Source organism: Ylistrum balloti, unplaced genomic scaffold, assembly GCF_031769215.1.
Source record: "Ylistrum balloti isolate Yb309-2 unplaced genomic scaffold, AGI_CSIRO_Ybal_v1 Utg371156, whole genome shotgun sequence".
Taxonomy (NCBI): Eukaryota; Metazoa; Mollusca; class Bivalvia; order Pectinida; family Pectinidae; genus Ylistrum; species Ylistrum balloti.
The window spans coordinates 84281-112107 of NW_026782633.1; the positions used below are offsets into that span (position 1 = coordinate 84281).

At 35.2% G+C, this 27827-nt stretch overlaps 2 protein-coding genes across 2 annotated transcripts in view; both read right to left on the minus strand.

Moving 5' to 3' along the window:
- Positions 1-11311: 11311 nt before the first annotated feature.
- LOC132561154 (uncharacterized) lies at positions 11312-18561 on the minus strand. The gene is made up of 9 exons (XM_060225881.1): positions 18522-18561; positions 17326-17414; positions 16485-16556; positions 15817-15937; positions 14654-14754; positions 13738-13803; positions 13391-13517; positions 12327-12500; positions 11312-11958 (listed from the first exon to the last, which is right to left on the minus strand). Exons 1-9 carry the CDS (start codon positions 18559-18561, stop codon positions 11312-11314), a joined length of 1437 nt encoding a protein of 478 aa, XP_060081864.1.
- A 4540-nt stretch (positions 18562-23101) lies between these two features.
- Positions 23102-27827, minus strand: part of LOC132561153 (thrombospondin type-1 domain-containing protein 4-like) — a 59901-nt gene continuing 55175 nt past the window's right edge. Inside the window, exons 15-16 of the mRNA XM_060225880.1 lie at positions 26989-27148; positions 23102-26585 (exon numbers count right to left, since the gene is read on the minus strand). Of these exons, the coding sequence (XP_060081863.1) occupies positions 26473-26585; positions 26989-27148 (273 nt within the window). The 3' untranslated portion in view covers positions 23102-26472. The remainder of the gene's footprint in view (positions 26586-26988; positions 27149-27827) is intronic.

Here is a 27827-nt window from a genome sequence, read left to right on the forward strand (position 1 = left end):
CCCAGTGTAACCCTGGTAAAATACTAGCCGCAACATACCGCTCAGCTAGAGAGAACTTCTCTATAGCTTGATTGGTTGAGCGTCAGACTAGTAAGCCAGGGTACCTGGGTTCGTTTCCTAGCGGAGGCGTTGAAATAGATAATTACCTCTGTTACACCAGTTTGTCGACTAACTTTCAGAAGAGATGACATGGTGATTTTGCCGTTTAAAATTGTGTCACTGTATCATATCTTAGATAAAACAGATAACATATATCATGATAGATGACAAATGATCTTCTGGTCTTATTATCCGTTTTTTCTTTGTTCATTTTTTACCTTGAATTCGAGTTTGGATGATGAGTATGTTAACGTGTTGGTGTATTTTCCTATTGTGTTTGTTATCGATATTAGCCTAGGTTTTTTTCCGATTTTAATTGTTTCATCATGTTTTCGTTTAGAGTTAAGCGTCTGTGTTAAGTATGTTGTAAATATAGATCAAAGTGAAAAATTAAAGAAGACGATTATATTGATCTTCATACAAAGTACAAAATGAATATGATACATCAAGCGCATATTCAATATATCTCTGTGTAAAGCATTGCACGGAAACAACAAAAGCGGAGCATAGTTTGTTCTCATTAGAAACTCAATGATTGGAAAACGTTGCTTTCAAAAGCATTGAATATTTTGTCGTGCTGAAATAAAAGTATTATATACTAGTGTATGTGAAATACAGATATATGTAAAATAAATTAAGGACTTCTGTAGTCATATTTAGAAATGAATTGTGAGATGTTCTAATGTGTTTATATGGCATAAGGTTGAACCTCGGATATGGTCTTAGGGACTGACTGGCGCATGGTCAATAACGTGATGTGTGATGATAATGTCAGAATATCCAAATGTTGTAAATAGACGTAACGTGAGTAGTTGACTGATGATCATCACTGTTCATGATAGTTCTGCTACATTGTACATTTATCTCGAAGCTTAGGTTACCGAGACTCCCCCATTTCCCTCCAAAGTATACTTCTACTAAGGATACACAAAAATAAGTGTCACTTTACAGAGTTTCACTAACATATACAAGGTGCAGTAATAGAAAATAGCTCCTAAGAGTGTCATAATCTTAATTGATTTCATCTTATTCTTACTCTTCACAAGACATGGAAGATGACACTTAGTGACATTCTATCTTCCTATCTGTGTCGACGTTTACAAAGAATATACTAATAGAATCATTCGCTTGTGATTTGTTTGAAAAGTAAACAGGTGCAATATGACAACAAATTTACATCGATTGAAACACTTCAATAGACAGTCGAGTACGAAAGTTGTAGAAAAACCAATACAGACAACATATATATATATATATATATATATATATATATATATATAAGGTATTCCGTATACAAACTGCCTGAAGAAAAATGGATATAACAAGATCATTTCTTTGTATGCTGTTGTATGAAAGAAATTATCTGGATTATCCAATCTTTCAACTAAGGTTTTCAAATCCACAAATAAACAGAACCATTGATAACGAACGATTGTTTAGTTCCACTGAAGACTATTTCCATTATTTATATATAAACTATGTGCTAGCGTATCTAGGGTGTCATAAAACCGTCCAAGCATACTTATAAGGTATTTCTTACACATTCCGTGTCTATGTCTATCTACAAGTAATACGCTGCCATGTCTCGATCTCTACCAAAATATACCAGGTCTTCATCTGTTTAACACAAGTATATCCAGGTCTATCTTACACAAAACATGTATAGGTCTATCAAACACATATCATGTCTAGGTCTATCAAACCCACATCATGTCTAGGTCTATCTAACAGTACCATGTCTAGGTCCATCTAACACACACCATGTCTAGGTCTATCTAACACAAATCATGTCTAGGTCTATCTAACACACACCATCTCTAGGTCCACCTAACACACACCATGTCTTGGTCTATATAACAAACATCATGTCTAGGTCTATCTAACACAAACGATGCCTAGGTCTATAAACACACACCATGTCTAGGTCTATCTAACACACACAATGTCTAGGTCTATCTAAAACACACAACGATTACGTCAATCTAACACACACCATGTATAGGTCTATCTAACACACATCATGTATAGGTCTATCTAACAGACACCATATCTAGGTCTATCTAACATATACCATGTCTAGGTCTATCTAACACACAAAACGATTAGGTCAATCTAACACACACCATGTATAGGTCTATCTAACACACACCATGTATAGGTCTATCTAACACACACCATGTCTTGGTCTATCTAACACATACCATGTCTAGGTCTATCTAACTCACACAATGATTAGGTCAATCTAACACACACCACGTATAGGTCTATCTTACACACACCATGTCTAGGTCTATCTAACACATACCATTTCTAGGTCTATCTAACACAGGACATGTCTAGTTCTATCTAACAAACGTATTATCTAGGTCTATCTAGTGCACACCATGTCCAGATCAATCTAACACATACCATTTCTAGATATATCTAACACACATCATGTCTAGGTCTATCTAAAACAGGACATGTCTAGGTCTATCTAAACCAAAGCATATCTAGGTGTATCTAACACAAACCATGTCTAGGCCTATCTAACACACAATGTCTAGGTCTATCTAACACACACTATGTCTATGTCTATCTAACACACACCTTGTCTAAGTCAATCTAACACACATCACGTCTAAGTCTATCTAACGCGCACCATGTCTAGGACAATCTAACACACACCATATCTATGTCTATCTAACACACAATGTCTAGGTCTATCTAACACACACATTGCATAGGTCTATCTAACACACACTATGTCTAGGTCTATCTAACACACACTATGTCTAGGTCTATCTAACACACACTATGTCTAGGTATATCTAACACACATCATGTCTAAGTCAATCTAACACACATCACGTCTAAGTCTATCTAACGCGCACCATGTCTAGGACAATCTAACACACACCATATCTACGTCTATCTAACACACACCATGTATAGGTCTATCTAACACACAATGTCTCGGTCTATCTAGCACACACCATGTCCAGGTCTATCTAACACACACCATGTCTAGGTTTATCTAACACACACCATGTCCAGGTCTATCTAACACGCCAAGTCTCGGTCTATCTAAGACACACTATGTGTACGTCTATCTAACACACACCATATCTAGGTCTATCTAACACACACCATGTCTAGGTCTATCTAACACACACCATGTCTAGGTCTATCTAATACACATCATGTCTAGGTCTATCTAACACACACTATGCCTAGGTCTATCTAACACATACCATGTCCAGGTCTATCTAACACACACCATATCTATTTCTATCTAACACACCACGTCTCGGTCTATCTAACATACACCATGTCTCGGTCTATCTAACACACACCATGTCTAGGTCTATCTTATACACATCATGTGTAGATCTATCTAATACACACTGTGTGTAGGTTAATCTAACACACAACATGTCTTATTTATCTAACACAGGGCATATTTAGGTCTATCTAACACAGGGCATGTCTAGGGCTATATAACACAGGGCATGTCTAGGCATATCTAACACACACCATGTCCAAGTCTATCTTACACACACCATATTTAGGTCTATCTAACACACACCATACCTATATATATCTAACACACATCATGTCTAGGTCTATCTAACATACACCATGTCTCGATCTTTCTAATACACACCATGTTCAGGTGTATCTAACACACATGACGTGTATGTCTATCTAACACACCCCATGTCTAGGTCTATCTAACACACACCATATCTATATATATCTAACACACATCATGTCTAGGTCTATCTAACACATACCATGTCTCGGTCTATCTAACACACATCATGTCTAGGTCTATCTAACACACATGACGTCTAGGTCTATCTAACTTACATAATGTCTAGGTCTATCTAACACACGCCATGTCTAGGTCTATCTAACACACATCATGTCTAGGTCTATCTAACACACACCTTGTCCAGGTCTATCTAACACACGTCATGTCTAGGTCTATCTAACACACACCATGTCTAGGTCTATCTAACACACACCTTGTCCAGGTCTATCTTACACAAGCCATGTCTAGGTCTATCTAACACACATCATGTCTAGGTCTATCTAACACACACCATGTCTAGGTCTATCTAACACACACCTTGTCCAGGTCTATCTAACACACGCCATGTCTAGGTCTATCTAACACACATCATGTCTAGGTGTATCTAACACACACCTGGTCCAGGTCTATCTAACACACACCTGGTCCAGGTCTATCTAACACACGCCATGTCTAGGTCTATCTAACACACATCATGTATAGGTCTATCTAACACACATCATGGCTATGTCTATCTAACACACATCATGCCCAGGTCTATCTTACACACATCATGCCAATGTCTATCTAACACACACCATATCTAGATATATCTAACACACACCATTTCCAGGTCTATCTAACACACATCATGTCTCGGTCTTTCTAACACAAACATTGTATAGGTCTATCTAACAGACACCATGTCTAGGTCAATGTAACACACACCATGTCTAGGTATATCTAACACATATCATGTCTAGGTCTATCTAACACACACCCTGTCTATGTCTATCTAACACACACCATGTCTAGGTCTATCTAACACACACTATGTCTAGGTCTATCTAACACACACCATGTCTAGGTCTATCAAATACACCATGTCTAGGTGTATCTTTATATCTATATAAAATTCCAAAAGCAGAATTTTATGAAATATCCTATAAACTCATTCAACGTACTAACTCTGATGCTTACGTTAAATGTTTCATTCAAATGAGAACAGCATTACATGCACATTATCGAAAACAGATATCAACATCAGTCGGAGAGCAACACGTTCTACATGTGTGTAATACACAAATTCTGAAACCAGAATTTATTTTATTGAATGTTTATTTGATAAGATGTAGAATACATACTATGATGAATTGTATCATAATATGTATCAACATCTTATCCTTTATGTTAAAATATCAACATTTAACAGGATTTAGTACATTAAAAACAACATAACTCGTAGGCAACTCTGATTACTTATATAGATGATAATGGAAGTATTCCCCTTTGTTCTGATCTGTTAAAACCTAGGTGTAATAGTTTGTACCTGATAGACAGAATTAATATTTCACAAGACACGTTCTTGTAGCATATTAGACACGCTTTGCTTGTCATATGTAATGTATTTCAAACGTTAAACTGATTACCTCTAGATGTTAATGTGAATACCGAGACTGCAGTGATTTTGACACAGGTGTTTTGCTATGCATCTTCACAAGGATACCATGTATATCATCTTTGGGACATTGATTATTTTCAACAAAGGTTTGGTTTTTGTTTTTTAAGTGTGAAGTAATTGTTTACGGTTGAATTGTTGCATCTTGATTTCAAGTTATTTTTTTCATCATCTACCGCCTTATATCTTGTTTTACCGAGGCGTCCAAGCTGGACGAGAGCATCAAATTTTAATTTCGGCTTTTCTTCAGTTGCCACCTTATATCTTGTATTTCCGAGGCGTCTGAGCTGGAGGAGAGCATCCAAATTCAGTTTTATCTTTTTTTTCAGCTACCGCCTTATATCTTGTATCGCCGGGGCGTCCGAGGTGTTATACAGTGTAATGCATTGCTGATCATACTGTATTTAACCCTTTGGTTGTATCTTAAACTTCCAAATAAAGTTTTGGACTCCTTTTTTCTTAGGATTGTTATATTTCTTATTTGAAATTTAATACTAAGCTCCTGAAACGAAACATCTAAACGTTTATTTCTAAAAATGTCTAAAACAATAATGATTGAGAATTGGTCAAAGCTATCGTAAATATGAAGTTTTCCCTCGTCAGTGAGTGTGTTAACGAGAGCATTTTACAGATAGTTTTTAAGTTAATTCATCAGGTTTGCAAAATCATGTATCCAAATTTCGAGCTCCTTAGTGAGTGTGATATAAAACGCCAAAGCGATCATCAGCCACAGCATCAAAGCGAGAGGACGAAAGGACGCCAACTTGCGCTTTTGCCTTCTTGTTTTTCCCCCGTTTTTTCAAGTCAAGTATAAGCCACCATTTGTGACAGAACATGGACAAATGTTAATTCCTATCTAGTGATCCTACAGAAATTAAACGCAGGTTCTGACATGAAAATCCAAGGGTCTACCAACTGTGTCAAAGAAACAAACTCTTTCATTTCAGTGACAGAGACTGTATCTAATACTTTATACAAGCCACACCGACCCGCTTCTTTCACAGTAGAACAGTTTGTGTCACACCCTTTGTGTTCAACGGAGAATGCAAGTGTGCGCTCAGACTGTAATCAATTACCATGTATCATAACAGTTGAAATGTTATTAACAACCTTTAAAGCAAAATAAATGTGCCTGAAAATTACCACTTTCTGAAACTTATCATGTTAGTGTTTAATCATAATGAATTGTAAGGACACTGTTTTGTAAACTACTTCGTCGTATAGGATTTCAAAGCTGATAGCTACAGGTCATTGATTTTACCTGAGATAGGTCTTACATTTTTAAGTTCTTTAAGTTTTATAATTGATCATATCCAATTCGGAGATATATATATTGCCATCAGGCAATTCTGCATGATATTTGTTGTACGGTTAATATATCTTATCTTAAAACATATATCATTATGATATTCTTCTAGGATTAAATCATATTGTATGATGCCTGGAATGAGATATTTTAATACAAATGCTCGACACTATATGAGACTATGTGTTTAATCAATAAACTTTCCATTCTTTAGTTTACATCTTAGGCACAGAAGGGTCGTTCTTTCTTAGCCCCAACATCGTTAATTGGGTTGCTGGTAGGGCATACTGTGAAAATCAAAATGGCCGATTGGCAACGATCGACACTCGGGCCAAGTACGATGTAGTCATGGCTAACAATGAACAGTGTCCCAGTAACTTTATGTAAGTACGTTATACACCTTGCTAAAGTTTGTTTGATTTTCCGGAAAATATTTGACAATGCCTATCAGGTTTATCAATAATTTTATTGTATCTACATTTCGAGATTGGTCAAGCTAACAAGAGGCCAGTAGGGCTGATTTCACACCAGATAATTCTGCAAAGAAATGATTGCTTTTCTCAAAGTTGATGAAAATTATATTATTTTTACGGTCGTCATATTTATTTCACTAATAGATATTTCGTTTCTTCGTGCAATATGAAGCTGAATTAGTTTTATGCTCGTTATTTTACCTGTTGTTCATCTCGTTTTATATACAGTTGAAACTCGTTGTCTCGAAATCACCTGAGTCGCAATTCCGTTTTAGTTGAAATAACTTTTAAGTTTCGATTTTTTGCCTTCCAATGAGTCGAAAATTTGGTAGAGTCGAAGCGATTTTTCAGTCCCTTCTGTTGTAAAGCAAGGGAAAAGTCATTCGTGTTCTCGAAATTATTTTTTGTCAAAACATCGTTCCTTTCTGACGTAATCGATAAATACATATACAGCGTAGAAAGTCACCTGTGCGTAACACATGGCTAATTACAGCGTATCGGTCCATTGTAAACACAACACTTGGTATCTGGGGATTAATTGCCTGTTTACTTCTTCAAAGAAAGGTTGACTTCGTAATTAGTGTCACCATCCCGTATCAGTGACTTACTTGTACGTTAAAAAAGTAGCGCGTTTACACAAAACATGAAAAAACTTAGCTTGGTTGCGTGCATATTCAGAAATGAAATTTTTGACGAAAACGAATTTTGAGCTTCTCTATTAAAGGCCCATGATCGGGCACGTTGTCAGATTTAGGGTATGGTCAATGAAGTGCTGAAAGTATTTGTTTCATTGATAGAGTTTATGTGCTTGAATTAAGTCTAGTGCTTGTAGAATGTTTTCTGTAACAGGTAAAAGCTTTCTAGTACCGCGCTTTTTTATGCGTTGATTTCTTCAAGATGAAGTCATATTGATATGATCTATAACTTCATGCATCTTTTCTTGTAGCATATTTCGTTTTATTATCATTCCGTAAAATATATGATATATATGTGTTTGGTAAGGGCATTGTACACGTGTGCAGGACGGAACGTCGTGGTTACACATTTTTTGATTGGAGTTGTTAATACAAAGTCAAGAAACTGATATCGTCCACCTTATGTATACATTTCGTTTGAGTCGAAATTCGGAACAGAGGAACTGTTTTCCACAGTCCTTTGAATTTTGAACTAACTATTTTCGACTGTATTTGGCTTCTTTCTAAATATTCCTTTTGTTTACTGTCCTAGTTTTATTTGAAAATGAATTCGGATAATGACTGTTCATATGTTGGTACATTTTTTATGTCCGACGCACGTGCTAACACCAATGATATGTGTCTTTGTGAATTCTCTTATACAGATCAACTGACGATGTTTATATTGGCCTGTCTACAGCTACCAACAACTGTACTGACTATGTCTGGAGCAGTGGTGAACAATTAAGCTGGAGTAAATGGGACTCCACATTTTCTGAACCATGTTTTTGTAAAACTAATAAATGTGTTAGACTTTCCAATGGATCCTTTCGAACAACAAAATGACATCGCAAGAAAAAAGCTCTCTGCGAAGCATCGTGTTACAAAAATGCAACTCAGCTCAGTTATGATGAACTTCTCAAAACCATTGATCAGCTACAAACAGAGTTGTACATTCAGAAGAATGCTACTTCGACCTATCGTCGTAAACGGATTAGTGCTTACGAGTCAAGGCCATCTTGTATGTTCATGGAGTTTGTTGCCGCTATTGTTATATTTGGATTGATCGGGTGCATTGTCGTTCCTGACGCTATCACCATGTTGGTTTATATATCAAAATATGTCCACAAACGGAACGCAGTTTCCCCTTGACTTAATGTCTTATCGAAGCATATAGCTGTAGACTTCTCGTAATCTTAAGTTGGCTGTCAAACGATAATTCTTCAAAGATTTAAGACTATGCCATATACAACCTGTTTCCAGACAACTTATGCCATCACGTTGTTGTAACCATCTCGTAATGTGTGTTACCGAACGGAACACAGACTTTCGAATTGGAGTCTGGTTTAATTCCATAGGTATCTGTACACTGTTTCTAGGTGTGGCCATCGGTGATAGCTCTGTTCATTAGTTACATCATTATAAAGGTTTTAACTAAAATTCTAAAAATAAATACTTGCTAAAATTGGTCTTGTCATATTGAAGAGGAAATTGTGGGGTTTCATTTTTTGTCGGAATAATATTTAAGCTCTGCATTTGAGATTGTTATTTGGGCAGTCTCAAATCTGTGGTTTACGCACCAAAAATCAGCTTTACAGGAAGTGAAATTTTCATAGTGTTTATATGTGGTCATGTTATGAAGGATTTCCGAGTTGGAATTTGCTTAAATGTAAGTACTTTGTTACCATCACAGTGTTGTTGATTTTAAGATAGGTGTCTAGAAATAAATTTCTTCTATAAAGTTGTAGTGTTAGGTTGGAATTATCAGTATCTTGTACTTTAAGCATTTCAAGTAGGTAACCATGGTAATCACAAGTCAGAAATCAGAGGATTTTTTTTTTATTTACACAAATTTTAGCTCTCTACGATTAATGTAATTGTTATGTAGTTTATAAATATATATACATGTAATGATGTATTTTTCATAACCAAACTGCTATATCTGTATATCTCAAATATGATCAATAATTTCAGGAAAAATGCAAATTAAATGTTTCCTGCTACCTGTAGTTTTGATCTTAGTTATATGTTCTCTTTCAAATGTAGATGAGATGTATTGCTTCAAAGGAGGAGTGCCATTTTGGGCCTTCTGGTGGCCATGACGAATACTTTTTATTTTTTGTCTATTAAAAACTTGAGGTCAGACGGTAATGACATGACATTAATCTAAGGTCACCTCAAGGCCGTTCAGTTGTTATAGGGGGGACGAGTGGGGGATCAAATTCATAATTATTGCATAATTTTTAAATTTTTTTTCTCTTAAATGTCATTTGATGATATATTTCAAAACTTTCATTAGAAAAAATGACCAAAAATTATGCCATTGTTTAAAAGTAGGTCACGGTAATTAAGTGCCCTAATTACTATTACTCCTTTAAATCTTCTCTGGATAACGGACATACTATGGAAGACTTGTTCGATTTTTTTGTCTACTTTATTATATAACTACATAATGCAAAATCTTTTTAAAGACTTTGAATACTTTCGAATGATCATGCAGCGATACCCGTTATTGCATTCACAAGTTTATGCTGGACTAAGCGGTTCGACAGCACTATCTAAATCATCATGTACATGTAAATTACACCAAGCCGTATATAGCAAACCCTTATAACATAACAAACATCATAACTGCGGTCTAGATGCTAATATCGTGAATATTATTGCTGTATTTATAATTGCATTATATATAATGCTATTATCAGGTGATAATGAGCTTGATCACGGTCCAGTACCACCAATGGCTCACCACTCCAATGATTTTGATATACTTTCCTTATGTTATCTACATATTCCTCTGGCAAATTATAATTCTCATTCATCAACTTTTGACCTATGTTCACCATCCTCTTGAAAACACCAGTTCCTTTTTCCCCTGTATACATCACTATTCCCCATTCTATCCTGAAAGGAAGCCTTCGTTCTCATGTTATGAGAGTAAAGTAAACAAAGATACCTATATTTTGTTATGACAATTTCGTGAAAAATACGTCCATGAAAATCAAAGAGAATTATGGGGTTTCGAAAGATTCAGGTTGATGAAAATTTTGGGGAAGTTTTGCTGTCGTCATCATATATAGTTATTTCAATGAGAAACATTGCCTTGTTCTCATTCGAAAACGTGAAATTACTAATTTGGGTTGGCCATAATTATTTATTAATGGTCTTATTTGTCTTGTACTTTTTCAGGAGCCTTGATTTTTTGTATTAAAATGTTTCCAGTATCGAAGATTTATTTGCCTTTGTGATTCTTTATAAAAGCGTTTGACTTGTTTTCAATTTTTGTTGTCTTTACTTATATGAATACTTAATGCGTATTATGTTAAATTTCTTACTGGTTCAACAAATATGAAATTCGATATCATGAAGTCTGCTATAAAGCAGGACGATACCTTGAAATTGTTGTTATCTATCAATGAATCAAAATAATGATGAGAGTGTTAGCTTGAAATGCTGATACCGGAAACGGAATACTTGTTACCGAAAGTGGAGGATATATTATTACGACACCCGAAAAACAGAATCTTAAATGTCAGTATTCTTTATTTTCATTGTTGTTTCTTTCAGCATGACTGTTACTCCCTGGCAATCTAACGCCATTCCCCATTCGTAATTCGGATGACCTATCTGTCCGTTTATATTAAAAAACGTGCAGCTCCAGAACCACCAACCGGAAACCGGTTCGTGCGTTGTGAAACCAGTAGAACAGTTATTTACATCCGGTCTGTCATATGTAGCAAAAGGATGTCCATTGTTGAGTTGAAGACCGTATCCTCCTCTGGTACAGTTCAGTGACGTGTCATTGCCGACTGATAACTGGTAGGACGTGCTTGCGTTATTTACTTTGAAATCCTCATATGTATAACGGTACAGTTCACCAGCCTCTGAAACCATGTCAATGATGAGATTGACCCCATGTGATGTCAACATATGAATATATTCCAGGCCTAGCCAGAAGTCCCCATCTAGATCCCCAAATCCTGCAACGTAGTCAGCCCAATTTCGAGAGAAATTGACGTTGCCTTCCTTTCTATGTTGTAAGATTGTCCAGCCGCCATTTTCTTTTGTATCGTTCATGTCACAGGCAACTCGAAATGTCCGATCGTCTCCTGCTGGGGCTATTGTATAGAGGCCGGAGTTTTGAACCCCGCTTTCATACAACTGATCACATCCTTTAAGGATAAGAAAAACATATACATATTCGTACACTAAGATATGTTGCAAACATTCGTATATGATAGCACTTTCTTTGTTTTTTTTATTTTATTTATTTTAAGGAATACTGGTCTTATCGTGTTGAAAAAATAACATATGATACACCATTTATTTTTGTTATAGGTGCACTTTCTGGTATACCAGTATTGAATTCTGAGGGTTAAATGTTTGACGTTAAACATTTGAAAACTAGATCGATTTTGTCAAATTGTAGAAATATATCTCAATGATATTTATCGCAGTTCGGCAATATTTTTTAGAAATAACTGCCAATCAGTTGAAAGACTACTCTTGTAATATAACTAAGATAGTAACCGCTAGGTACCTGTACAAAGGCCATTCGTACAGTTGCGGATTTCGCTAGAAAGCCCATCACAGCCCTGGGAATATATATCTCCTTGGGGACTTCGGCAGAACCTGGCTCGGCTCTGTGAACCTTGTTGAGAACACCTAGCTGAACACGAGCTCCAAGAACCCCAGTCAGTCCATGATATCACATCTTGATTTGAAATATAAACTAATACTCTTCAGTTTGGTTTACTACATATGAAAGTAGCTATCATAAAATGCAGGAAGACTTGGTCTTACGATATGAGTTAAGAGTACCCTTGTAAAACATTCATTAGAAGTAGACTTGATTCAGGTTACAGTTTGAAAGAGAAATGCCATGACAGCAGAGCAGGTTTCCATTTTATTGAAATTCTGTCTCACTACCACTTCTTTCTCGTTCAAATGAAATATATATCAACATCACGACGAATTCGGAATAGGATCAACTGTCTCTTCACAGAGGTTACGAGTTATCTCAATAACTGTGGTTTCTCCATCTGTCTGGTTCAGATACGCATGATAGATAATACCTCTGTTCAAATTATATCAGGGGAATCGGTAGATGCATCCATCGCATCTACAACATTAATCCATCTATCGAGTTTACCATGTAAAGATCAGTTGAATGCAGTTTCTTATGTTGGACGTCCACGTTTATGTGAATTCAGATAGTTCGGCGAAAACTACGGCATACTGAAGGCTACACACACAGACAGTACCAAGCATTTGATTCCAACTTACCCCTTCAGCATAAACCAGGCTTGGTAACAACTTTGACCAACAGGGCTAGTTCAGCCATCCTTGAATATTAAAGGGTTACATACGTTTTGCTCTCTGCAACCCCGGTACATTTTCTTGCAAATTTGAAGCATGGATTTACTATCTGATTATGTCTGCTTATCTATGTATTGTGACGATATTGTCGTTCAGTACAAATACATTTTAGTACGATATTCATATGTATACAATTTTCGTATCTCCTTACCATTCTACATGAATTATCATTGACCTATACATTAAAAAGTGTCATCGCTGATGAAATGCACGTGATTGTGTTACCGTTCTCGTGCAGGTGCTGGCAGTCCCTGTTACAGAAGTCGATGGAGCAGCAGGTATGGCAGAGCTGGAAATCTCGAGGATTGAACTCCAAAGACCGGCCAAAAATTATATGCTCCCCAGTGCATTCCTTTTAATATTCAAACGACGTATATTAACTGTTTTAGACAGAAATTTAACAATATTCCTTTGTTACTTTTGTCCGATAAGTTCACATCAAAAATTAAGTTACATCTGTAATATTTTTATTCAAATATTTGTATGGAGGCAAATTTGATATGTAAATTAATTCAGGTTAGAAATGAATAAGACATTTGTATTATACATTATGAAAACGTGTTGTTTTTTACCGGTTTCCGCTTGCATCCACTTGTGTATTGGTGTCCGAAAGAGACGGATTCGTCTATGCTGCACACCTGAATATGCACGTGAAACAGCATCATATTGTAATGAAATTTACATCTTCCTACAAACAGTTTGTGTACATTCCACACAGTTCTGTATCATTTCATAATCTATGATTAATGAATAAGTCTCAAAATAATTTCACTGCGTTTATTTAAGATAAAAAAAAACTATCTTGAACCGAAAACGTATAAAAGATCGTTTGATTGCGTGATAATTTTTTTCAACATTATGTAATTGACTAATTTCATGAGCTCAGTAAGCAGTATCCACACTATATAAAAATGATAACGACTTATTTTTGTGACAGTATGCTTGATGATAGCATTAATTTTAAAAATAACTTATGACTCCCGGGTTTAAACATGTCCTGAATGAGCCTGCTCAATCATTTTTCCATGGAGTAACGATTATCTGTATCAATACGGACATTTTCCGTTGTAATGTGAACTTAATTGTCGTTTTGGGTGGTTCCTGACTCGTGTACAGATTGCAGGAAATACTCGAATGACTTCCGACAAGACATTGTCCACGTTGACCCTGACAATGTTTTCGTATATATTACTGTTGATAATATAATGGTACTTATTTTGACTGACACACTTTTTAAAATTGTAACGCAATATAATTTACATGTTAACAAAACAGCCCCATCACAAATTAGCATAAGCGCAATAATTTTATATTAACGGCAATCAAAAAACTGCAATGAGGAATAATTCTATATTAGCGACAATCAAAAACTGCAATGAGAGCAATTATATCGTTGCGAAATGTATTTGATACGAAAAACGAAAGTAAAGATCACCACTATAATAAGCGTTTATTCTAACATCTGTTTTGGATTGACTATTTTCTTACCTCGTTAGAGTTACAGATGGTAAGTCGCTCGCACTCTGTAGGATCAGCCATATGTTGACATTGGTAACAATACGGTCCACGTAATTCACGAGCAGGTGGGCCTACAGAAATAATATCAAAAACAAAAATAATGAATTTTAAAAAAGACACATCATAATACAGATCGCTGATTTTTTCTATTTATTTCATCTTTTTTAACAAAATATCAAAATGATTTTTATCAAATTCAAAATACACTTAAAGCAGTAAATGGAATCATCATTTGGCGTAATCAAAGTATAACTGAGAATTCAATCGCACGTTTAACAGATATTTCGCTTTAACAACTTTGCCTATAAAAGGGAGGAAACTTATTACAACGGTATACTACAAAACTGATCTGTTATTGCCGCGGAGTTCTTTTTTTAAAAGAATGTTATGAAAAAAAAACAACACATAGTTGTTTTAAACGTTTGTGAAAAAATCCAAATATATGCAAATGCACATTTGCTTGTTTAACAAAATACTGTATACTTTAAGCGTTTTCCAGTAACGTAATAGCTTAGTTGGTCAGGGACAGGGTTAATTTTAACCGTTATTCTATATTAAAATATCTAGAATGTTAAACAACTATATTTGCAGTGGTTAGAGCTGCTATCTTATGACATCATCCTGTCTTTCTTTAAACAAACTTCGTTACAGTGTATCTCGCAACAAGACTGACTCTCTTTGAACATTACAAGGCTTATGATATAGGATACAAGTACACTGTTCTCGGACAAGTCAGAAGTATGTAACTCCAGAGTTAGGTAACGTATATAGTATGAGCCAACAAGGGTTCACCATGTCAAGGCATTGGTTGTCATAGGGATACAATGTGTTTTGAGTTTAGGGTTAGAGATCACGTCGCCAGAACAGTGATGTTCGTCGGTGAGACAATGCCAAGAAATAGGACGAGGTTAAGAGACGCAAACTTGTACCAACCAACTAGCCTACCAGGGGGTAGACAGAGATCCCCACCGATTGGACAGATGACAGCAATTGCTTTGACGGCTTCCATACCACTCAAGAGTTGCTTCTTGTTTTTCACGCTTGAAACCTGAACTCATTCCGATTATATTTGACCTAACATACACCTACGTATTGTGAGAAATACAACCTTTACAATCCACAAAAGTACAAACCTGGGTCACCGCACCCCTTGTTGTTACACATATCTCCGTCACAACATTCCACACAAGTCACCTGACCATAGGGTGTCGAATCTCCGGAGGACGGTTTGGAGCTGCTGTCCAAAGTACAACTCTACCAACAAAATCCATTACTTAAATCCTGATGCTTTCAAAGTATATCAATGACTCATGCTGCTTACATTTAGTATGATGAAGTTGCTGTCACAAAACTTGTATCATTTTTCAAGTGAAAGTAGCGTTGTTATATAAAAAGGGAACATGAACATGTTTAATGTTGTTAAAATGCAAAAGTTATGAAAAACATGGTTGCATGCATAATCAGTAAACATTGTCATCACACCTGTAGTAGTTCCATATTAATTAATATGTGTATTTATAGGTAATTGTTACATATATCGATGTTTGTCTGATGTATCTGGTACATCGACTGATAATACCATGTTCGTTTTCTTACACCGATAGTTTACTTTTTTAAGTTTTAGGTATTTTTAAGTGATTTTTTTTTTCAAGAAAACGCTACTTTCTAGCCATGTATTGGTAAAGCGAAGTTAACAGAAAATAAGACAATAGTGTTTTTGTACCGCCCTCTAATTTAGCTGATATTTGTTACAAAAATTGGGGTTGGGGAGGGTGCAGGTACCTCATATACATTTACCTACCTGATTATGGACACAGCTTGAAGTGAATTGATTATGACCGTTATGCGTTCGTATTTTTTGAACAAGGCATCGCTGTAACATAAAAGGCGTTGCATTAAATAAAGATGTTTTTACATACCATAGAAAAGGCCATACCATGTTATCTATGAGTTGACACCATTAACAGTGCACTAAAAGCCAATTTCCCCCCTATCCATTGTTGGAAATGTCTTTGAAAGAATTATCTTAAAGCATTTCTACTATTGTTTTATTGTCAATTCCCTCTTTATGGATATATTTGGATATATAAAGTCGTATAATATTTCATGTGCATAATTTTTCTGGCTAGAAAAGCATTTTACTGTGTTTGTACTATTTATTTCTCATTAATATGTAGAATTTTTGGAAATTAAGAATTTAAATTCGGAAACTTTACTGATCATCGCAAACATTGAGTAATATCTTAAGTTAAATGATGAGCATCTACATGTACTTTCACGTGATGTTCTTTCAGAATTTTTCAAATGTTCATTTTACCAGTACTGGAATATACATTGTCCTTGAGAATTATGGGTAAAGTAGTTTGAATTCGAAAGTTGAGAAGGTACATCAACAAACTGCCCTTATTATCATGGGTATTCCATCATATGCCAGTATGATGATTTACACTACGTATCTCAGTTAGTTCATTACATCATGTAGCTTCGCTAGATTAATTTGTATTCTAATAATCCGATAATTTAGTATTGGTGATTATTTTACACACACGTCTTAGACACCATTGTTGTCCCCTTAATTATGATCTTTTGAGAATAAAGATATTCATGTATCCACACTTTTTATTTGTTAGAATTATTTTTACCTCACCCTCCGCACACTGAGTGTAGGTGTCGCAGAACTCTAGACGTGAAACGAACGAGCAGGAAAAACACTGCGGACCATCAGAAGAAACTGTCATCATATAAAAAGTTTAAGAGGCAAGGCTTCAGTTAGGAATGAAACATGTACATCAACAACGTTAACATTTGAAAATAAGTACGCCTTAAAGCATCATATTCCCGAAGGTGCTGAACCTTCGGCAGCGCGTCAGCCAATATTGATAATATCCAACAAAAGGTTTGTGGCTAGTAAAACAATTAATGTTTAAACATGAAAATGACATAAAAAAAGCATTAGATTGAAAAGGTCATTTCGTAAAGGTTTTAACATTTTCATCATTCAGTCCTGATTTATTTATTCATTTTTTTCATAAATCTTATTTTATTATACCCAATAGCTACCTTTTGAGTAAGATTTTTCTGTATCTTAAGCCACGCCATTCAAAATATTGTTTTCCATATTAGCTAACCGTATTTCTGGTCTGTGGTATCATTATTTATAAGTGAGAAAAGTTCAAGATGCAGTTACAATAAAAACATCGCATATCAGATTAAGTTTCTTTTATGTAGGAATAACCATGGACTTGCAACAACCCATACTTTAATTCCTCCTCTATCTTCTTCTTCTTCTTCTTCTTCTTCTTTTTCTTCTTCTTCTTCTTCTTCTTCTTCTTCTTCTTCTTCTTCTTCTTCTTCTTCTTCTTCTTCTTCTTCTTCTTCTTGCACCATTCCCATTCCTGTTTTACATGTATATATAAATGTCAAAACAGTATCCATTTCACAACAATTCCGAAACAAGCTACAAGTCTGTATTAATTACTCTAATCTTGTCATTGGAAATTAGGGTACCGGAGAAAATCCTTGTGATCGGGAAGGATGCCTTTCCACGTCCGATTGGAGAATCGAACCCCTGTCGCTTCGGTAAAAGGCGAGTGCACTGTCTGATGTCGATGAGGCCATTGATAAATTTGTAATGCATGACTTGCTAGATCTGAATTCTGCGTTCAATGAGACTGCTCTAATTGCGTTTCTGAAGCATCCCCGTGACACTTCTGTTATAACCGGACAAGGCAGACCGATGGGCTTTCGTTAGACCTGTATTAGTTTATCGAAGCATGGATACACAAGTCATTATTGGACGAAATGTGGTTGTGTACAGCTAGCCTTTATATAAACTGACCATCTTCTAACGATCCTCTGCACGATGTCGTGGTGGCCATCGTCTTTTTACCTGTCGGTCATGTTTGCTCCAGGGAAGATTGTTCTGTATATCGGGTTATAAGCATGGTCAATAATTATATGAGGCAATTCAACTAATTTTCCCCTACATCATTGGTTTAATTTTAAACGAGATAGTCTGATGGTTAATTGATCTTGGCTATCAAGATCGATAATGTGGTCAAACCAATAGTTCCAGGTTTTTGTCACCGTTTGTTAAGTACCTCTAATATTCATGAAGTACTTGGCCGATGTGTGTGTGTGTGTGTGTGTGTGTGTGTGTGTGTGTGTGTGTGTGTGTGTGTGTGTGTGTGTGTGTGTGTGTGTGTGAGGGTGTGTGTGTGTGTGTGTGTGTGTGTGTGTGTGTGTGTGTGTGTGTGTGTGTGTGAGGGTGTGTGTGTGTGTGTGTGTGTGTGTGTGTGTGTGTGTGTGTGTGTGTGTGGTGTGTGTGGTGTGTGTGGGGGGAGGTGGGGGGTGTGGGTGTGTGTGTGGGTGTGAAAAGCTGTTTAATATACTTTTTAACCAAAAAATTTTCCCTCAAGATGGCAGCTTCGATTTAGCTTAAACGGTGCGATGTAATATTACAACTTCATTAAGGAAATACAAGATTTTCCATGAATAACACACATTCGGCATAACCATTCGGAGGTAGAAACTAATAACAGAACCGTCTCCGGATCTGACTAACTCAAAAGGTAACTATTGTTTTATAAATAATTATTTGTTGAATTGCATTCATTTACCTGGAAATACTGTATGGATCAGCAGTAAAGCAGTAAGAAAAATCATCACTGAAGCAGAAAATTTACAGGTGGTAGTATTTTCCATCAACACAAGATCTATAGGAATAGACGTTTGATAGGTTGACCTATGCGTTTCCTGTGCTCCATTCTAAATATGCTTATCTAAAATAATTCATAAAACTTTCAAGTTATCGTTTCAGCAAGTGTGGTCTGAGAAACATTTGTAAAAGCTATACATGCCACATAATTTAATATTACCCAACTGAAACATGTATTCGAAGTCTGTTACAGATTTTGGAGAGTGATGTATATATGTCTCTTATTGTGTTAGAAAATGTAAAGAAAATTATCATTTCTCGTACTACTCAGATAATTTGTAAATAGCGAAATACAAAGCATTGATGCATGAGTGTGACTGGAAGACGGAACAAAATTGACCCCACAGACGTAAAATGATAATAATTAGAAGTCAACAAATTGGTGATCACTTTCGCTACATGTTTGATTGTATATCACTTCAACACTTAAGAATAGCGTACAAAGATACATAGTTGTGGTCAATACCAAACAGGTTTCAAAAACTGATAAATACTAACAATATAAAAAAGTACAGAAACTGTGTGTTCTTATTATATATACAATCCTTCACAACAATGTCAGTTCTTACGAAAGCAACATGTAACACTGATATTATAACTTACAAGTATCGTGTTATATTCCTTGTAAAGAGCACTCCATATCTATTGTTCGCAATATGTCAATCTATTTCGCTTTACACGAATTTGAGAGAGAAAAGTAACTAAATTAATACAAGGGCAGAAAGGCCACAATTATTTTTAACAATAAGGACTTACTGTAATTGTCGTGACCAGTTTACCACGTGGATGATATGAAAGAGAGGGGTATATATGTATATGCGTTTATAGGAAAAGTCGATTTAATCTATATATAGACATATGCAGATAGACTAATTTTCTGTCCGAAACACCTCTTAATTGTGACTAAGAAAAAAAAAGAAAACAATGATATATTATTCCTAAAAATTATATTCATATCATAAGTAAAATGTATATAGAAAATTTCAGTAATCTATATAGTTACCTGATTATGTTGCATGCTAAGGACAGTTTTTCCGTGGTATATTTATAGATAAGGTCTATTACTAAATGGACATGTAAACACAATGATAAGAACCATTGACAAAATTGGCAGCTTGTTTGTGTGTATTAAGTAATACCATCGGCTAGTCTCCGATTTCTGTGTCCACGTTTCTGGTTCTTATCTTGAATGTCATGTCCACGTTTAAGATAACGGTCAAACTAGACACTACCATGATAACTATTTATGAAGCGTTAGTGTGAAACTACGGTAACTTATAGGTCTCATCTTCACTGTGTTGCATGCGTTACCGCTTTGGCATATCGATAGTCTCTACCACTATTACCTACTGAACCTTAGAAATACAATATCATTTAATCACAGAAACATCGCAAATACCTTTATATCTTTTGAATGTCATTATCGAACCCTTATATTAGAGATATAGTGTTTAGTTTGTACTTCAACCGCCACGAGCTAATTCAATTTTTCGGGTTTCGGCACAATGTCAATGTGAATGCATTTTTAAATACAATGGCTCACGTACCTCAGTGACGAATTGTCTGATGAGGTTGTCAATGAAATATTTTTCGGCAGCTTCTAAATAACTAAACAACTAAATAAGCACGGGAGGAATCGCTTATATTAATTCGTATTGTGTGTTATGGTTATGATATGGCTAGGCGGATGATCATGCTATAAGACAGTACGAGTTGTCTCCCTTCATAGTGAGTTTTCCAGATTTTATTGTTTCCGGATTATTTCTGTGACCGGTTTTGTAATTTTTTTCAACGAGAGAATAAAATGGATAAACAGAGCTGGGACGTGTTGTCCTCGATCAGCCAAGTCTGAGTATAATTCCCCAAACCAACAGCGTTGCCACGCTACATGTGATATCGTCTTGATAAATTCTCCTTACTGTGATATCGTCTAGATAAATTCCCCTTACTGTGATATCGTCTAGATAAATTCTCCTTACTGTGATATCGTCTGGATAAATTCTCCTTACTGTGATATCGTCTAGATAAATTCTCCTTACTGTGATATCGTCTGGATAAATTCTCCTTACTGTGATATCGTCTGGATAAATTCTCCTTACTGTGATATCGTCTAGATAAATTATCCTTACTGTGATATCGTCTGCATAAATTCTCCTTCCTGTGATATCGTCTGCATAAATTCTCCTTACTGTGATATCGTCTGCATAAATTCTCCTTACTGTGATATCGTCTGCATAAATTCTCCTTACTGTGATATCGTCTGCATAAATTCTCCTTACTGTGAGATCGTCTAGATAAATTCTCCTTACTGTGATAAAGTTTGGATAAATTCTCCTTACTGTGGTATCGTCTGGATAAATTCTCCTTACTGTGATATCGTCTAGATAAATTCCCCTTACTGTGATATCGTCTGGATAAATTCTCCTTACTGTGATATCGTCTGCATAAATTCTCCTCACTGTGATAAAGTTTGGATAAATTCTCCTTAATGTGATAAAGTTTGCATAAATTCTCCTTACTGTGATATCGTCTGCATAAATTCTCCTTACTGTAATAAAGTTTGGATAAATTCTCCTTACTGTGATATCGTCTGCATAAATTCTCCTTACTGTGATAAAGTCTGGATAAATTCTCCTTACTGTGATAATGTTTGGATAAATTCCCATTACTGTGGTATCATCTGGATAAATTCTCCTTACTGTGATAAAATCTGGATAAATTCTCCTTACTGTGATAAAGTTTGGATAAATTCTCCTTACTGTGATAAAGTTTGGATAAATTCTCCTTACTGTGATATCGTCTGCATAAATTCTCCTTACTGTGATATCGTCTGCATAAATTCTCCTTACTGTGATAAAGTCTGGATAAATTCTCCTTACTGTGATATCGTCTGCATAAATTCTCCTTACTGTGATATCGTCTGCATAAATTCTCCTTACTGTGATAAAGTCTGGATAAATTCCCCTTACTGTGGTATCGTCTGGATAAATTCTCCTTACTGTGATAAAATCTGGATAAATTCTCCTTACTGTGATATCGTCTGGATAAATTCTCCTTACTGTGATATCTTCTGGATAAATTCTCCTTACTGTGATAAAGTCTGGATAAATTATCCTTACTGTGAAAAAGTTTGGATAAATTCCCCTTACTGTGGTATCGTCTGGATAAATTCCCCTTACTCCTTGTATATTACCAGAAAATTATTTTGGCATCCGAAATCGGAATACATATGAAGATGATTATTTCCTGAAAAAATGTATGTCTGGGTTTTAAAAGAGCAACATTTTCAAAATTATGAAATAAAAAACTTCTTCATTGTTCATAATTAGGACAATCAAAGTTTAAAATGAAATGCGCTTTCACATTGTTTCAACATTGGCATCGTTGTCAGATTTACACGAAATTAATAACAATTCAAAATCCAACTTTGATGACTTAGTTTTGTTTGTATTACATTCAACTTCCCGTCAAAAAAATGCAATAAACATGGGTTTTGAATGATTTGGAGTTACAAGACGGTAAAGGTCTAGATGTACCCACAAGTGTATTCTAAAGACGAGGTATGGAATGAAGGTGGTTACCAAATCTTTTGCAAATCAATATCTCGTGAAATTCTTAATCGATAAATTCAGTATTTGTCTTGTAATTTTTTCAATATGATACTGAAAAAGTAATTCAACAAATGAAACTCATCACGCATATTTCAAATAAAACCTTTTATTGGATTATTTTAAATGCTTTTGTTTATTTTCGTCAAATACATTCAGACTTTTGCGTTTGCGGCGCTGTTAATACAAAGCGTATTATCGCAATATAACCTACAAAAAACTGGCAAAGATATTTCATTGTCACCAAGACAATACAATTATACAATATGATACAAAAACATGCTTGAGTTTTAAGTATATTTTATCAACAACAACAAAACAAATTTTAAAGGTAAATAAACAGTGTATTCTAGCTCTGAGACATAAGATGTATTGATTTTCAATCTTCTGTGTCTATATTTATTATTTATTTATCGATCTAATTTTGAAATATATTCATGAAAATTACGTATGTCTCGTCAGAATTGAAATGAAATAAAGTAATTTAATTTAATTTAATTATTAAATACCTAGTTTTAATATATTGATATGGTAAGTGTGTTACAAATACGCTATTTCAATATCTAAACGATAGCTATACATTAATTGCCTGTTTTTCTATCATCATGCTATGTGCAATCATATTGAGTGCTAGCGCAGGCTTAGGTCTGTCAACGGTGAACATATGTACAACACGTACCGTAAGTTAAGGAATGGACATTTCAAAACGGAAATACATGTATCCCAATTGACGTCATGTTCTAAGTCTACATATAGACTTATCTCATATCTAGGTATCATAAAATTATAATACAATAAGTTTCATTCTGTGGAAATTAGAAATATTGGTGTATCCAGTACACTACCTGCAGAAATTTAGACACATTATCATCATTATCGGTTCGAATCGTCGGTTCACTTACAATATTGAATCATGACGTCATATTTCCTCGCTCTCGTATTTCCGTGATATTTCTCTTTCGTCCAGATTTTAGAAAACCAGATTTAATAGCACCAATCATGAGAACGATACTATCCAACAGCATATACTCATTATAGAATATGACATAATACAATATACACATACATCGTTTTGTCCAAAAATACCAGCACTAGTTTATTGTGCGGATTTCTACATGAACTTCATTTGCAATCCAGCGGATGAATACATTATCTAAAGATGTCATTCTGTAGTACATCTATGTCTGACACAAAGGATTAGATCATATCAACACCATTGAAATTGTAGATACTTACCAAATGCCACACGACATGATAAGGTAGAGCATTCAAGAAGGGTCCGATTATAATTTATCTTATATCATGCAATGTCGTTGTTCGAGTGATGATAATTTTCTCCCTATTTCGAGTCGATATAAAATCCACATAAATAAACACATGTAAGTGTCAGTTAAGATATATGTCACTTTAAACAATCGGTAAAGGAGCTCGTCAAATGAAAAACATTAAGCAACAAAAAATATTACCCCTTTCACATTACCTAACTATGAATTATATTCCAATGTATAAGATACTACCGCAAATAACCCTGTTACATCCGAACTTTAGGACAGACAATGCCTGCTATTTGTCTTGTAAGCAATAATTATGAACAATACCGATACATAGTTTATATTTGGAATTATGGCCATTATTTACATGTATACAACACACACATACACACACAGAAAGATGAGTAACAGAAACACATGTTTTAAAATCAGTCAAATAAGTGTAAAACGAGTATGGGGTGAAGTCACAATTACTATTAGAATTGCATTAAATATTACAAGGTTTGTTATTACAATCATATATCACATGTACATTTTTAGAATTCAATTTTATCTGCCAGTATACTTCTGTAGATAGTATGACGTCACGTCACATTGACGGTGTATACCATGACGTCATTAACGCAACAATACATTATGAAAATCACTTTAATTTAAGTGATACCTCTATATTTTTTACTCCAACTGATTTCACTTTAAAGGACATTTCCTTGGATTCCGGATGAATACCAAAATTCAGAATTCGAAAACCTATCATTTGAATTATGATTTTCATTTCTTGGACAAATACAGTTGAACCTTGTTTACCCGAACTCTCCTAACTCGATTACCCTATTTAATTCGAAGTAATGCGTCGGTCAAACTTCACACTAAAATTCGAACTTACCTAAATCGAAACTCAGATATCTCGAAGAAATCCCACAGTCCCGCCGACTTCGAGATAACGAGGTTCAACTGTATTGAAGATTGTATCACTAACTATAAATATGTCGATCCGTTCGACTTTCTGTTAATCTCTTTTTCATGAAGATTTCTCTCTAAACTGGTATTTTACAATTATAGTCCATAGTTGAGGTCAACATTGGTATCAGTTAACCCTATCATTGTTATATTAACCAATTCGAAGTAACTTTTAGCTTCACATTATTAACATATACGTATATACAAGTATACCTATTCTTCGAAACTGGAGACGAAACACATTTTATTTCATGGTTTAAAACGATTTGATATATGTGTTATCTTTGTCATTAGGAGAGTGGATCTGAAATTGATCCAGCCAACTATTATGTCACCGTGTCATGAAATTCACTGCAACTGTTATGCTATAAACACAGCATCACAAACAAACACGTGATATTTCAATGAAAATTGCGAATTTACAACACTTTTTACCAGTTGTTCCACTGTCTCTGAACTCGTTTAGGTTTTGTCACCACCTGTACATCTTCTACAAGAGTGCGGGACTGTATAGATGATAATTATACGATATTTATAATGTACTACAATGCATATACAGAGAAGGTCTGTATAATGTGAAATAATTTTCACACAAACACAAACCAATTAATTTTTCCTCTTCAAATACGACTCAATGAAATGTTGAAGCTATTTTGCTTTCATTTTTACAATGACGTTCATGTTATAAACGTCACAAGTTTATGTAATAAACGTCACTGGTTAACGGTGAAATTGAATGCGCTAGTGCAGTTTATGTCACCAGGACTGCTGATTACGTCACGAGTTTACATACCATATGTTACAAGTAAAGTTAAACAGCGCACTCTATTTTAGAAAATATTTGAAATGGCGCACGGGATAAACGCAATATCTCCGTCACTGTGAATATTACACATTCAGTATTTGAGGTTTAAGAGTATAACTGCGGTTTTCTCAAAACTGTTGATTTGTTAAAAAGCTGAATTTCACTTTTAAGTGTTTGTCTAATGGATGACGTCAAATATGGTGAGCATTTGTTGTCTTTTATCACTCATATGCTTCCTTTTTAGCATTAATGCTAATCTGACGTCACTTCCCTTACGCGAATTTTGCTTCAAAACATTATTTGCATATCTGGATTTTATTCTACCATGACGTCATATCTTACATCACACCTCTCCTGCTTCAAAACATGTTTTGCAACACAAGCCTTTGTTTTATGCTACGGTGACGTCACATCTGCCACCATAACCATCACACAAATCCTGCTTCCAGACATGATTCACAACACAGGTCTTTGTAGTATCTGTATTTACAAAGCGTCGTCTTCAGAACCATGATACAATGACTGTATTTGTCTACGCATTCTGTCAAAATATAAACATAACATTTATTTGCATATGCTAAATTTTGATAAGACTTTGTGTAAAAATTTATTCATAATCGTATTATCTTTTTGAAAGCAAGTATATATGAGGCTAAAATTGAATATGTTCATCTTATTCCTTTCCATTTGCTATACAATATCTGGAATCAAAACATGAAATAATCAAAACATTTTGTAAGTGCGGCCATTTCTCGTTACCTCATCTTTACATTGATATTTCCTGTTGTGGCATTTTTTCAAATCAATACGAAATATCCCTTGTATCAGTTAATACAAGAATGTTTATATATAATTCCGAATATAATCTGATGACATACAGTGTAACCTTAGAATGCTTTGAAAATATAATTCAACAAAACGCTTGGATTTTGACGCATGCGTACGTTTTTGTTCCTGTGGAGGAGGTACACTGCATGCGTCTGTGTTGCATGGTTCTGTTGTTTCTGGTTGGAGAAGCGGATCACATCCGCCTACAGGTCTGTAGTTTCCGTCGAGACATCGGACCTCTCGAGAACGCACGCCATTTCCGCAAGTTACAGAGCACTGAAAAGAAGAACAAAAATCTACATTATAAAAATCTCGCGAAAGGTAAAATGGTACATGTGAAACTTATCACCACTAATACGGCCATCCTCGATACCCCAAAGCTTACGATCACAGTCGCTCTCTGCACCCTTGGAACATGTCATGGCAAAATTGAAGGCTCCATGTGTGACATCTTGTGGACAAAAGGAAAAGACTAGATTGATTCTTTGATGCACATCAAGCGAATTTTGAGGTTGCATAACAGTATATTGTAACAGCTTTGATGTCTCTCCTTTGTAATCTTTAAAGGAGCGTTTCAGTCTCTGATTAGTCAGTTTATTTTTTCATGGAACCAATCTAATTCCTTCGCCTGTGTCTTTATCTTGCCATGACATGCTCCAAGGGTGCAAAAGTGATCGTAACCCCTGGAGTAACGAGGACGCCAAATTGTACGTACAGTGCAACTAAGGAAGCTGCTTTAGCAACTTTGATACGATTTGAAATGACGTTGTCAGTAAAATGACGTCATTGATATGTCATTCCCAACAGTGACAAAAGTAAACCTGTTCTAAATTCCATGAAAACGTTCGACAAGGTCAGCCATTGGTTTCTCTTAGTAACAAAATACAGTGGTTAGACTTCACTTGCTATGAATTTAATCAATAACGATGGTTCTAATCAGACACGGTGATGTATC